This window comes from Rana temporaria, chromosome 13 (genome assembly GCF_905171775.1).
Source record: "Rana temporaria chromosome 13, aRanTem1.1, whole genome shotgun sequence".
In the NCBI taxonomy this organism is placed as follows: Eukaryota; Metazoa; Chordata; class Amphibia; order Anura; family Ranidae; genus Rana; species Rana temporaria.
In genome coordinates this window covers 65,636,947-65,651,481 of record NC_053501.1, presented here as the reverse complement: position 1 = coordinate 65,651,481, position 14,535 = coordinate 65,636,947, and the positions used below count along the sequence as shown (strand labels likewise).

Here is a 14,535-nt window from a genome sequence, read left to right as displayed (position 1 = left end):
GAGCCCATCCTATTGGAGCCCATGGCTCTAATCAGGTGCTTTAAAAAAAAAAAAACATCAAACATCGCTGTAAGTCAGGTGCCCGGCGGCCTGAAATGGGCAGGACGCAAGAATAGGGGGTGGCAGCGGCGTTGGATTATTCATATAGGGGGTGGTGTGGATAGTAAGAACGGCACCCCAAATGGATGGACAGCCACTGCGCAGCAGGTCAGGCCTGCCCAAACCCCTGTGTGTCCATGGCGACGAGGGAGAAGGGAAGGGGGCCCGGATCTGATCCCATAAGATCCAATAAGACAGATAGATAGGAATACATTTGCCATCTGTCAAACAGGTCGGATGACAGTCAGATGGAAACAGACATGCAGTCTGTTTCCATCTGACCACCCCATAGAGAGCAGCCGGCTGCGTATATGTCTGCTCTGCATAGCGAAACGGACATGGACCTGTCATCCACCTGCTGAGGCTGGGTTCACACTACTACACTACTTTCATCCTACTTTGCTCTGCTACATTGGTCCTACATTTAAAAGTAGTACAGGGAGCATTTTCAAAGTCGGACCGACTTGTGTAGGATGCTACAAGACGCTCTCATAGGGAAACATTGAACACAGAGCAAAGTAGGATGAAAGTAGCGTAGTAGTGTGAACCCAGCCTCAGTGGGGATCAGCGGAGAGATCCCCTGCTGAGCAGGTGGATCCTATAGACAGATTCTGCCCCTTCTAAAAAGGGGCCTAAAGAACTTACACATTTGTTATTTTTCACCTGGCAGTTGGAATTTTAGCTATGTACAAAATAAGAATGAGGGAAACTCTGCACTGACAAATATATTGTAACATTTCCCTAGAGGGAAATGTTTCTGTAACATTTCAGCAGAGGGAGATGGTTTTGTGAATGAAAGCCTACTAGAATGTTTTCAGTTTCATAATATTTCTGTGTGCATTTATTTATTTATCTACCTTCATCCGGTACAGTGTTAGCACGTGAATAAAAAAAAACATTAAAACAAATGTGAAAAAGCAATATCAAGGGACAGTATACCATATATGGCGGCAATGCCATAAAGTACAAAGATTTTGGATCAGGGTCTATAACTTTATTTATACCCTCACCCAGATCAACCTGACCAAGTCCCCAAAGCATGCACTCCTGGGCTGCAAGGTAGAGGAGGCCTCCAAAACCCAAAGACGGCTCCTTACGTTCATATTCGTATCAGCCAAAATCACAATAGCTAGGAACTGGAAGTCAGCAGCCATACCAATTGACCAACTTAAACTTTCTTGGCTCCTGTTAACCACATCAATACTGGGCACTTTCGCCCCCTTCCTTCCCAGGCCAATTTTCAGCTTTCGTCGCTCTCGCACTTACAATGACAATTGGGGGGTCATGCAACACTGTACCCAAATTACATTTTTATCATTTTGTTCACACAAATAGAGCTTTCTTTTGGTGGTATTTATCCACTTTTTTTTTTGCGATATAAGCAAAAAAAAAAGAGCGAAAATTTGGAAAAAATATATATTTTCTTTATTCTATTTTAAAAGAAATCCAATAAAATTTAATTTTGTCATAAATTTAAGCCAAAATGTATTCTACTACATGTTTTTGGGAAAATAAAAAAAAAATCCTGTTAAGTGTATAATAATTGGTTTGTGTGATCATGGACATATGTACGCAAATGATCATGTACAGATGTGCGCAAATGATCATTGGGACATGTGATTTTACTGTTGCATATGTGGGGGACAGGTGTTTTTACTCTGTGGGGACATGTGTGTTTACTTTGTGTGTTTTACATTGTGGGGACACTAGACTGGTGATCAGTGTGTAAAAAGCTGTAAAAATACAGCACATACTCACTGATCACCAGCCGGATGCATCGATCCGCTCTCCTTACCAACGACTTCTGTGTGAGGAGAGCCAATCGGCTCTCTGTTTACATCACATGATGGCTGTGATTGTACACGGCCGTCATGTGATCAGGAGGGCCAATCACAGAGCCCTGAGATGCGCCGTGTCCAGGTGACACGAGTGCATCGGGATCGTGCCGCTGCACAGGAACGCGAGCGCGATCCCCCTCCTTCTGAGGGACGTTCCTGAACTCAGAAGGAGAGAGTGCCGTATATGTGCAGTGGCCAGGTGGGAAGTAGTTAAAGGACTGATGTAAAAGGGACTCTGATGCAAGGGGGGACTCTGATGTAAATTTGGGACTGCTGTGTGAAAGGAGGACCTCTTATACAAGGGGGACTGATGAGTAGGGAGGGAGGTGGGGCTCCTAATGTAAAGGTGGACTTCTGAAGTGGAGAGGGCTTCTGATGTAAAGATTGCTCTGTAGTCTAGGGGGTCAGTTTAGACCCCTGATATCTTAAAGCGGAGGTTCACCCCTAAATTACACTTTTTCCCCCTTAGATTAATGCTCGTTTTGTCTAGGGGAATCCGCTAGTTGTGTTAAAATATGAGCCGTACTTACCGTTTACGAGATGCATCTTCTCCGCCACTTCCGGGTATGGGCTGCGGGACTGGGCGTTCCTATTTTGATTGACAGTCTTCCGAGAGGCTTCCGACGGTCGCATCCAACGCGTCACGATTTTCCGAAAGAAGCCGAACGTCGGTGCGCAGGCGCAGTATAGAGCCGCACCGACGTTCGGCTTCTTTCGGCTACGAGTGACGTGATGGATGCGACCGTCGGAAGCCTCTCGGAAGACTGTCAATCAAGAAGGAACGCCCGCTCCCGAAGACCCATACCCGGAAGCGACGGAGAAGATGCATCTCGAAAACGGGTAAGTACGGATCATATTTTAACACAACTAGCCGATTCCCCTAGACAAAACGAGCAGGAATCTAAGTGGATTTTTTGAAAAAAAAAAAACTTATGGGTGAACTCCCGCTTTAACAAAACCACCCCAACAGGGTTTCTAAAATTAAAAGAAAAATATAATAATGTAAAAAATAATAAAAATCAAAAAACTACTGACACGGTCCACTCTGCCCTACTTACACTATCCTTTCTGGGGGGGGGAGTCTTTTTTTTCAGTACAACACGTCAGTGTAGGGCAATGCAGGAGTTAAAGCAGCCAGTCAAAGTTTCCTTTACAGATAAAGTTTAGTGAATTCAAATAAGAAGTATCCAGAGACTGTGGTTGTGACTGCAGCTAAACGTCCATTTCTCCTCACCCAGAATACAGAGCGCGCTGCGTCCATAGGCAGCGTTTGCCACATCTGAAGGTAGCAGTCCACTAGCACTTCCTGCTGTATCTACAGTATAGGATATGAAGACAAATCTCCAGATATCTATACCCACCCATAGATTTTCTCTTTGGATACAATAAAATAAAGTATAATTAACTGCAAAACTTGTTTTTTCCCACTTAGAATAGAGTATCAGATTGTATTGCTGTCTGTGCCCCCATTAGGAAGATTCATTCTCTCTATTTGTCCCGTTTACCATTATCACCGGAAGTGAAAGAAAATCCCAAGCGTTGGGTTGTCTCCAGGATAGGAAAGGGGGGAATCTTCCAATGGGGACACTAGTCCCTCACCTTGGAGGGATTTCCTCTCACTTCCTGTTTTGGTTGTAGGACAGGAAGTGAAGGCTAATCTCCTCAGCGAGACAAAGATGGAGAAAAGAATATTAGAACTCTATTCAGAATAGAAATAAAAAGGTCGCCTTTAGTCGTGTCGTCCATTACCACCCCATAGTGTGATACAATGTAAGGCATTAGCTAAGGAGACGCACAATGTCAGCCTCACGCCCGTCACACAGGCAGTAGCAGGGAACGGCCCCGGTAGATCCTCCTCTATGTTTATAAGTAGCAGTGCATTACCGTGTGTGGGCTCATTGACGTCACCACCGGAAGAGTCTTCCCTCACAAGTAAGGTCGCGTCATGAGGCGAAATAGGCGGAGCGAAGCCACGTGATGCAGGTTGCCTTTGTGACGTCGGTTCACGGGTCTCGCACCTGCGCACTGACGCTGTCAAGCGGGAGGCGGCGAACGAGGCCGGTTACCCAGAGTGCCCCGCGGAGCGAACCGGGCCCGGGGGAGGTCTGAAAGATGGCGACCGTCAGTAATGTGATCGGGCGGAGGTTATAGAGCGGACATTTGTTTTCTCTCCGGTGGCCGGGCACCGAGGCCGTTTCCCCTCCCCCTTCATCACCTACCGGAGCTGTTTCCTAACGTAACTGTGCCCGTATCGGCGGAGCCCCGGGACTACATGGAGGATCACCCGGCGGTGGCGGGAATGGCTGCCTCAGCTAGGCCGCAAATCGCAGGTCCCGGGCAGAGCCCGACACAGGGAGTCCCCTCATCAGACACAGGCTGTGAGCTCTCCGCCCGGCCCATGCAGTACACTATCCCCGGGATCCTGCACTACATCCAGCACGAATGGGCCCGCTTCGAGATGGAGAGAGCGCACTGGGAGGTGGAGAGGGCCGAGCTACAGGTGAGGAGGGCAGGAAACTGGGCCCACTCTGGAGGCCATCTTGGGGATCAGTGTGGCCTGAGGAGCAGGGAGGTGTGCGGTGTACTCATCCGCTCACCACAGCTGACAGGGACCGGCCTGAGTGTGCTGGAGGAGCAACGGTGTGAGCTCTGCTAGAGAACCCCCTCCCCTCCAAATCACAGGACCTTCAGAGCACCCCCTCCAAATCACAGGACTTTCAGGGCACCCCCTCCCAAATCACAGGACTTTCAGATCACCCCCTCCCCTCCCAAATCACAGGACTTTCAGATCACCCCCTCCCCTCCCAAATCACAGGACTTTCAGAGCACCCCCTCCCCTCCAAATCACAGGACTTTCAGAGCACCCCTCCAAATCACAGGACTTTCAGAGCACCCCTCCAAATCACAGGACTTTCAGAGCACCCCCTCCAAATCACAGGACTTTCAGAGCACCCCCTCCCCTCCATATCACAGGACTTTCAGAGCACCCCCTCCAAATCACAGGACTTTCAGAGCACCCCTCCAAATCACAGGACTTTCAGATCACCCCTCCCCTCCAAATCACAGGACTTTCAGAGCACCCCCTCCCCTCCAAATCACAGGACTTTCAGATCACCCCTCCCCTCCAAATCACAGGACTTTCAGAGCACCCCTCCCCTCCAAATCACAGGACTTTCAGATCACCCCTCCCCTCCAAATCACAGGACTTTCAGAGCACCCCCTCCCCTCCAAATCACAGGACTTTCAGATCACCCCTCCCCTCCAAATCACAGGACTTTCAGAGCACCCCCTCCCCTCCAAATCACAGGACTTTCAGAGCACCCCCTCCCTCCAAATCACAGGACTTTCAGAGCACCCCCTCCCCTCCAAATCACAGGACTTTCAGAGCACCCCCTCCAAATCACAGGACTTTCAGAGCACCCCCTCCCCATCACAGGACTTTCAGAGCACCCCCTCCCCATCACAGGACTTTCAGAGCACCCCCCTCCCCTCCAAATCACAGGACTTTCAGAGCACCCCCTCCAAATCACAGGACTTTCAGAGCACCCCCTCCCCATCACAGGACTTTCAGAGCACCCCCTCCAAATCACAGGACTTTCAGAGCACCCCCTCCAAATCACAGGACTTTCAGAGCACCCCCTCCAAATCACAGGACTTTCAGATTACCCCCTCCCCTCCAAATCACAGGATTTTCAGAGCACCCCCTCCAAATCACAGGACTTGCAGAGCACCCCCTCCCCTCCAAATCACAGGACTTTCAGAGCACCTCCTCCCCTCCAAATCACAGGACTTTCAGAGCACCCCCTCCCCTCCAAATCACAGGACTTTCAGAGCACCCCCTCCCCTCCAAATCACAGGACTTTCAGAGCACCTCCTCCCCTCCAAATCACAGGACTTTCAGATCACCCCCTCCCCTCCAAATCACAGGACTTTCTTCAGAGCACCCCCTCCCCTCCAAATCACAGGACTTTCTTCAGAGCACCCCCTCCCCTCCAAATCACAGGACTTTCTTCAGAGCACCCCCTCCCCTCCAAATCACAGGACTTTCTTCAGAGCACCCCCTCCCCTCCAAATCACAGGACACCCAGAGCACCCCCCCCTCTGATCACATGGCACCCCCCCTCTGATTACGGGACACCCAGAGCCCCCCCCCTCTGATTACGGGACACCCAGAGCACCCCCCCCCCTCTGATTACGGGACACCCAGAGCACCCCCCCCCCCTCTGATTACGGGACACCCAGAGCACCCCCCCCTCTGATTACGGGACACCCAGAGCACCCCCCCCCCCTCTGATTACGGGACACCCAGAGCACCCCCCCCCCTCTGATTACGGGACACCCAGAGCACCCCCCCCCTCTGATTACGGGGGACACCCAGAGCACCCCCCCCCTCTGATTACGGGACACCCAGAGCACCCCCCCCTCTGATTACGGGACACCCAGAGCACCCCCTCCCAAATCACAGGACTTTCAGATCACCCCCTCCCCTCCCAAATCACAGGACTTTCAGATCACCCCCTCCCAAATCACAGGACTTTCAGATCACCCCCTCCCCTCCCAAATCACAGGACTTTCAGAGCACCCCCTCCCCTCCAAATCACAGGACTTTCAGAGCACCCCTCCAAATCACAGGACTTTCAGAGCACCCCTCCAAATCACAGGACTTTCAGAGCACCCCCTCCAAATCACAGGACTTTCAGAGCACCCCCTCCAAATCACAGGACTTTCAGAGCACCCCCTCCCCTCCATATCACAGGACTTTCAGAGCACCCCCTCCAAATCACAGGACTTTCAGAGCACCCCTCCAAATCACAGGACTTTCAGATCACCCCTCCCCTCCAAATCACAGGACTTTCAGAGCACCCCCTCCCCTCCAAATCACAGGACTTTCAGAGCACCCCTCCCCTCCAAATCACAGGACTTTCAGAGCACCCCCTCCCCTCCAAATCACAGGACTTTCAGATCACCCCTCCCCTCCAAATCACAGGACTTTCAGAGCACCCCCTCCCCTCCAAATCACAGGACTTTCAGATCACCCCTCCCCTCCAAATCACAGGACTTTCAGAGCACCCCCTCCCCTCCAAATCACAGGACTTTCAGAGCACCCCCTCCAAATCACAGGACTTTCAGAGCACCCCCTCCCCATCACAGGACTTTCAGAGCACCCCCTCCCCATCACAGGACTTTCAGAGCACCCCCCTCCCCTCCAAATCACAGGACTTTCAGAGCACCCCCTCCAAATCACAGGACTTTCAGAGCACCCCCTCCAAATCACAGGACTTTCAGAGCACCCCCTCCCCATCACAGGACTTTCAGAGCACCCCCTCCCCATCACAGGACTTTCAGAGCACCCCCTCCAAATCACAGGACTTTCAGAGCACCCCCTCCAAATCACAGGACTTTCAGAGCACCCCCTCCAAATCACAGGACTTTCAGATTACCCCCTCCCCTCCAAATCACAGGATTTTCAGAGCACCCCCTCCAAATCACAGGACTTGCAGAGCACCCCCTCCCCTCCAAATCACAGGACTTTCAGAGCACCTCCTCCCCTCCAAATCACAGGACTTTCAGAGCACCCCCTCCCCTCCAAATCACAGGACTTTCAGAGCACCCCCTCCCCTCCAAATCACAGGACTTTCAGAGCACCTCCTCCCCTCCAAATCACAGGACTTTCAGATCACCCCCTCCCCTCCAAATCACAGGACTTTCTTCAGAGCACCCCCTCCCCTCCAAATCACAGGACTTTCTTCAGAGCACCCCCTCCCCTCCAAATCACAGGACTTTCTTCAGAGCACCCCCTCCCCTCCAAATCACAGGACTTTCTTCAGAGCACCCCCTCCCCTCCAAATCACAGGACACCCAGAGCACCCCCCCCTCTGATCACATGGCACCCCCCCTCTGATTACGGGACACCCAGAGCACCCCCCCTCTGATTACGGGACACCCAGAGCACCCCCCCCCTCTGATTACGGGACACCCAGAGCACCCCCCCCCCTCTGATTACGGGACACCCAGAGCACCCCCCCCCCCTCTGATTACGGGACACCCAGAGCACCCCCCCCCTCTGATTACGGGACACCCAGAGCCCCCCCCCCCTCTGATTACGGGACACCCAGAGCACCCCCCCCCCCTCTGATTACGGGACACCCAGAGCACCCCCCCCCCCTCTGATTACGGGACACCCAGAGCACCCCCCCCCCTCTGATTACGGGACACCCAGAGCACCCCCTCCCCTCTGATTACGGGACACCCAGAGCACCCCCTCCCCTCTGATTACGGGGCACCCCCCCCCCCTTGATTACGGGACACCCAGAGCACCCCCCCCCCCCTGATTACGGGACACCCAGAGCACCCCCCCCCCTCTGATTACGGGACACCCAGAGCACCCCCCCCCTCTGATTACGGGACACCCAGAGCACCCCCCCCCTCTGATTACGGGACACCCAGAGCACCCCCCCCTCTGATTACGGGACACCCAGAGCACCCCCCTCTGATTACAGGACACCCTAAGCACTCCTCCAAAGACATATCATAGGACACTCAGAGCACCCCCTCGTCAGAGATTAGAGGAACCCAGAAGCACCCTCTCATCAGACGGGCACCCAGTGTACCCACGTACTGACCTGATATCATATAGGGTAACCCAGTGTATCCCCCATTTTGGCTGCAGATCAGAGTATGCCCAGTGTACCTCCATACTGATCTCAGATCAATGGTAACCCAAACAAAAAACATACTGACCTCTGATAAGAGGCAACCCATTGTACCAACAGTAAGGCTCACCACCTGTTGCACTGTCGGGTTAATCTTTTGTAATAAAGGAAATGTATGAATGACGCAGTGGTGAGGTGTTATTGTCCCTATATCTTTTGTGTCTTATATTCACTGCTTAAAGCGGGAGTTCACCCATTTGTAAAAAAAAAAAAAATTCTCCCCTTAGCTTCCTGCTCGTTCGGTCTAGGGGAATCGGCTATTTGTATTAAAATATGAGCAGTACTTACCCGTTTTCGAGCTGCATCTTCTTCCGTCGCTTCCGGGTATGGGTCTTCGGGAGCGGGCGTTCCTTCTTGAGTGACAGCCTTCCGAGAGGCTTCCGACGGTCGCATCCATCGCGTCACTCGTAGCCGAAAGAAGCCGAACGTCGGTGCGGCTCTATACTGCGCCTGCGCACCGACGTTCGGCTTCTTTCGGAAAATCGTGAAGCGATGGATGCGACCGTCGGAAGCCTGTCAATCAAGAAGGAACGCCCATTCCCGAAGCCCATACCCGGAAGCGACGGAGAGGATGCATCTCGTAAACGGGTAAGTACTGCACATATTTTAAAATAAATAGCCGATTCCCCTAGTAATAACGAGCAGGAAGCTAAGGGGGAAAAGTGCCCTCTAAGGGTGAACCCCCGCTTTAAGTGTTTGTCCTCTAATGGCTTATGATTATGAGCCTTGTTTCCCTTCATTTTTCAAACGCAAGCCGAATGCAGGTCAGCAAAATCCAATTGAGTTTAATGGAGCAGTACACACGTTCAGATGTCTGACCTGCTTTGCGTTGCGTTTCTTTTGTCCTGTGGTGGTGCGTTCAAACTTCTGGCACAGGACTTCAAGCACTTTTTTGATTGACAGGTTGTTGATTTGAGCCCTTAGTTTTCTTTTGGCCCATAGAGCTTTATGTTGGATGAACCCTTCTCCCCCTTGTATCACAGTGCAGATAATCGGTTTGCATCATACAAAAAGATTACATATAGAGAAAGAGATCTGCCCCCTAAAGCCGCATGCACACTACTAGCTCAGGTCAGAGCCGCTGTACTAACAATCTGATGTTGGTACAGCAACCACCCCTGCTAAGCTATCATGTTCTCATGGGGACAGCCCCCCCCCCCCCGTGACCTTTTTTGGTCATGGGCCTTCGACCGAAGCTGGTGCAGCTGCCATACACATGGGCCGAATGGTGACCAGCCCGTGTATACTAGGCTCATGTATCCATAAGATATGGGAAATGATGGTGTGCTTCTAACCTTGCATTAAATTGAACCTATGATTGCTTCCTATATAGAGGAATCCAAACCATATGTCTTGGTCAAACATTTATATAATGAAAGATAGACATTTTGCAAATAGTTTGTGCTCCATAATAAAAAAAAAATGCCATGACAATCAATCGGGAGATGGCATCTTGCTAAGTCTATTTTTTATTTTTTATTTATTTTTTTGCAGCTTGAAGTATAATCATGTAAATCCCAAAGATGCTCATCTGTCAGTTTAGCTTTGTTTTAGGGTCCCCCAGTTTATGACTTTGAAAAGTCTTGGGACTAGAAAATGTAGTCTGGGTCTGTATCTGTGCACAGATGTGAAGTTTACCCACATTCTTCTATTATATGTCTCTTTATTTTTATTTATTTTTTCCCATACCATTTATGAGGAAAAGGTACCATCTGGATCAGCTTGGATAATAAAAGTAATAATTCATATACATTCTATATTTAACATATATTCAAAAACCCAACTTATTTTGTTTTCAATGGAGCAGGGAAGGGTTAGAACCCCTGTCATGTTCTCAGTGTCTGTGTCCTGTAGGAGAGATTCATTCCCAATATTCCTGCTGACTGCTGTCCCCATGATTGACATTTTTAGATGAATTCACAATCTTATTCTGCTAATGGAGTAGAATAGAAATCTTGCGGGGACACTTGTTCTTAAAGGGGAGTTCCACCCACAATTTCACTTTTTAAATATAAATACCCCTGTAATACACAAGCTTAATGTATTCTAGTAAAGTTAGGCTGTAAACTAAGGTCCGTTCTGTTAGGTTGTTACAGCATTTATAGTTTATAATCTAGAAATAGACCGTGCCCATCTTAAGTGTGGGCATCATGAAGCCAGACTGTATGACTTCCTGGATTTCAGCTTTGCATATCTCGCACATGCTCAGTGCTGCACAAGCAATGTAATAGGTTTCAATCAGGTTTGCAAGGACTACTGGGAAACATGATGCCTATCCCAGAAACCCTTGCAAATAGCCTTGTTAATTAATAGCCTAGGCTAATAAGGAGGAGGAAGTAATTAAGGATTACAAAATAAAGCTATTTACAAGCAACAAATTAAATAAAAATTGTCCATTCTGAACACTATGAGATTAGGGCATGCAGCACAGACAAACATAAAAAAATGGGTGGAACTCCACTTTAAGACAAAAGTCTAATATGGGACTTGTCTTACTTTTGGGAAATATCTTTTCACGTCTTGTTGTGCTTTACAGGACTGCTGCCGCCACAACCGAGATATCCATCTTTTCAGTGAGCGGTCCTTTCAACGATAACCGCGGTCTCCGCGGCGGATTCGCCGCAAGATCACCGTTATCGGCAGCGGGAGAGCGACGGAGGCGATGGGGTCCTGTCCCCTGTTCGGCTGGGATACGAGTGAGGGCAAGATGGTCCCCATAGCAGGGCGGAAGCAACATCAAAACGTCACCTCCGCCCATGCTTCTTAGCCCAGGTTCACACTGGGCTGCGGGAATGAGGCCGTACGAGTTCAGCTGAACTCGCACAATTTCACTCCCGTTGTCAGTCCCGTTTTCGGCCGCGATTTGAGACATTGTGCAGGTTTCTGCACAGATGTCAATGTAAATCGTGGCCCAAAATTGCAAAAAGTAGTACAGGAACTATTGTTTGAAATTGGTGCAGCGCCGGAGATGCGGCATCGTACCGATTTAGGACGGTGCCATTGTCGGCAAATGCCGCCGATTTGAGATGCGATTTCACATCTAAAATCGCATCTCAAATCATACCAGTGTGAACCAGGCCTTAAAGCAATATTTTCTTGTCATTTTTTCAAATGACAAATTTATTTTTATTTTATTTTTTTGCATTTTAGTCTAAATATGAGATCTGAGGTCTTTTTGACCCCAGATCTCATATTTAAGAGGACCTGTCATGCTTTTTTCTATTCCTTGTAATAGGAATAAAAGTGATCCATTTTTTTTTTTTGTGTAAAAATTAATAAAAAAAATAAGAAAACAAAAACATTTTTTTTAAAGCGCCCGTCACGACGAGCTTGTGCGCAGAAGTGAATGCATACGTGAGTAGTGTCCGCATATGAAAACGGTGTTCAAACCACACAAGTGAGGTATCGCCACGATCGTTAGAGCGAGAGCAATAATTCTAGCCCTAGACCTCCTGTAGCTCAAAAGATGCAACCTATATAATTTTTTAAGCGTCGCCTATGGAGATTTTTAAGGGCAAAAGTTTGACGTCGTTCCACGAGCGGGCGCAATTTTGAAGCGTGACATGTTGGGTATTATTTTACTCGGCGTAACATTATCTTTCACAATATATCAAAAAAATTGGGCTAACTTTACTGTTGTCTTTTTTTTTTAATACCAAAAGTGAATTTTTTTCCAAAAAAAGTGCACTTGTAAGACCGCTGCGCAAATAAGGTGTGACAGAAAGTATTGCAATGACCGCCATTTTATTCTCTAGGGTGTTAGAAAAAAAAATATATATTTATAATGTTTGAGGGTTTTAAGTAATTTTCTAGCAAAAAAAAAATGTTTTAATCTTGTAAATGCCAAATCTGAAAAACAGGCAAGGTGCTTAAGTGGTTAAGGGTTGGTTCACCTTTACCAAAAAAACTGCCTATGCTGATTTAGGGGCACCTGTACACAAACTGGCGTAGCTCTGACTAAAGTTAAATTCATAGGATTCTCATCCAGCTACCTGGGATATTTAACAGTCACCTTCAGCTTTACCTGCAGCAACCACATGATTAGTAGGAATAGAAGCCTACTCTAACGACTACCTAGTCAAGCAGAAGCTCTCTGAAGTGATTTTTTTACCACTTTAAGACCAGGCCTTTTCTGACACTTTTTGTAAAAATCTGTATTTTTGGCTAGAAAATTACTTTTGAATCCCCAAATATATATATAAATATATAAATATATATATATATATATATATATATATATATATATATATATATAATATATATATATATATACACACTGAATACCCGGCGTTGCCCGGTCTTCCTATCTTAACCTTTTGGGGAGGAAAATCACAGTAATATAAATATACCCATCTTTTATATAAGGGTGTAGGTAAGGGTTAATTTAACTGTCATATATTTTTATTTGGCATATAAGTAATATGTGTACCAGGTATTATTGAAATATCTCCAGGGTACAGAAGTTATGTGGGAACATACATTTCCCATTGATTTGCATGGGACTTTAAACAAAAACCCCGACCCTCACAAATGGGGGTAGTTAAGGGATAAATTAACTATCCTATAGTTTAAGTGGACATATAAGTAACATGTGACCAAGTGTTATTGAAATATGTACAGCCGTTTGGAAGTTATGAAGTAACCTGTATTTCCCATAGAGTTGAATGGGACTTTAAAGGAAAACCCCGACCATGGCAAATGGGGGTGGGTAAGGGTTAAACCACCTATCCTATGTTTGTTGCTGACATATAAGTAACATGTGTGCCAAGTTTCATGTTAATATCTTTAGCCGTTTGGACGTGATGCTGGAACATACATACACTTGAGTTTTTTATATATATATATATATATATAATCTCAAGTGTGTGTATGTATGTTCCAGCATCACGGCTAAAGATATTAACATGAAACTTGGCACATATGTTACTTATATGTCAGCAACAAACATAGGATAGGTGGTTTAACCCTTACCCACCCCCATTTGCCATGGTCGGGGTTTTCCTTTAAAGTCCCATTCAACTCTATGGGAAATGCATGTTACTTCATAACTTCCAAACGGCTGTAGATATTTCGATGACACTTGGTCACATGTTACTTATATGTCCACTTAAACTATAGGATAGTTAATTTATCCCTTAACTACCCCCATTTGTGAGGGTCGGGGTTTTTGTTTAAAGTCCCATGCAAATCAATGGGAAATGTATGTTCCCACATAACTTCTGTACGCCTGGAGATATTTCAATAATACCTGGTACACATATTACTTATATGCCAAATAAAAATATGACAGTTAAATTAACCCTTACCTACACCCTTATATAAAAGATGGGTATATTTATATTACTATGATTTTCCTCCCCAAAAGGTTAAGATAGGAAGACCGGGCACGGGTATTCAGGTGTGTGTGTGTGTGTGTGTGTGTGTGTGTGTGTGTGTGTGTGTGTGTGTGTGTGTGTGTGTGTGTGTGTGTGTGTGTGTGTGTGTGTGTGTGTGTGTGTGTGTGTGTGTGTGTGTGTGTGTGTGTGTGTGTGTGTGTGTGTGTGTGTGTGTGTGTGTGTGTGTGTGTATATATATATATATATATATATATATATATATATATATATATATATATTACAGTGATGAAAATAAGTATTTGAACACCCTGCTATTTTGCAAGTTCTCCCACTTGGAAATCATGGAGGGGTCTGAAATTGTTATCGTAGGTGCATGTCCACTGTGAGACATAATAAAAAAAAAAAAAAATCCAGAAATCACAATGTATGATTTTTTTAACTATTTATTTGTATGATACAGCTGCAAATAAGTATTTGAACACCTGAGAAAATCAATGTTAATATTTGGTACAGTAGCCTTTGTTTGCAATTACAGAGGTCAAACGTTTC

At 47.3% G+C, this 14,535-nt stretch overlaps 2 protein-coding genes across 8 annotated transcripts in view; one reads left to right on the top strand and one right to left on the bottom strand.

Annotated features, from left to right (window-relative positions):
• The window catches only part of AP4S1 (adaptor related protein complex 4 subunit sigma 1), a 103,760-nt gene extending 99,840 nt beyond the window's left edge, over positions 1 to 3,920 (bottom strand). Inside the window, exon 1 of the mRNA XM_040333577.1 lies at positions 3,822 to 3,920. The gene's annotated coding sequence lies outside the window, so the exon portion shown is untranslated. The remainder of the gene's footprint in view (positions 1 to 3,821) is intronic.
• An 18-nt stretch (positions 3,921 to 3,938) lies between these two features.
• Positions 3,939 to 14,535, top strand: part of STRN3 (striatin 3) — a 100,536-nt gene continuing 89,939 nt past the window's right edge. For 4 of the 7 annotated variants that reach the window (XM_040333576.1, XM_040333575.1, XM_040333574.1 and 1 more), the window contains exon 1: positions 3,941 to 4,437. In XM_040333576.1, the coding sequence (XP_040189510.1) occupies positions 4,210 to 4,437 (228 nt within the window). In that variant the 5' untranslated portion in view covers positions 3,941 to 4,209. Of the gene's footprint in view, positions 4,438 to 14,535 lie in introns of all 7 variants that reach the window. The other 3 variants (XM_040333571.1, XM_040333570.1, XM_040333572.1) reach the window with 2 other exon arrangements.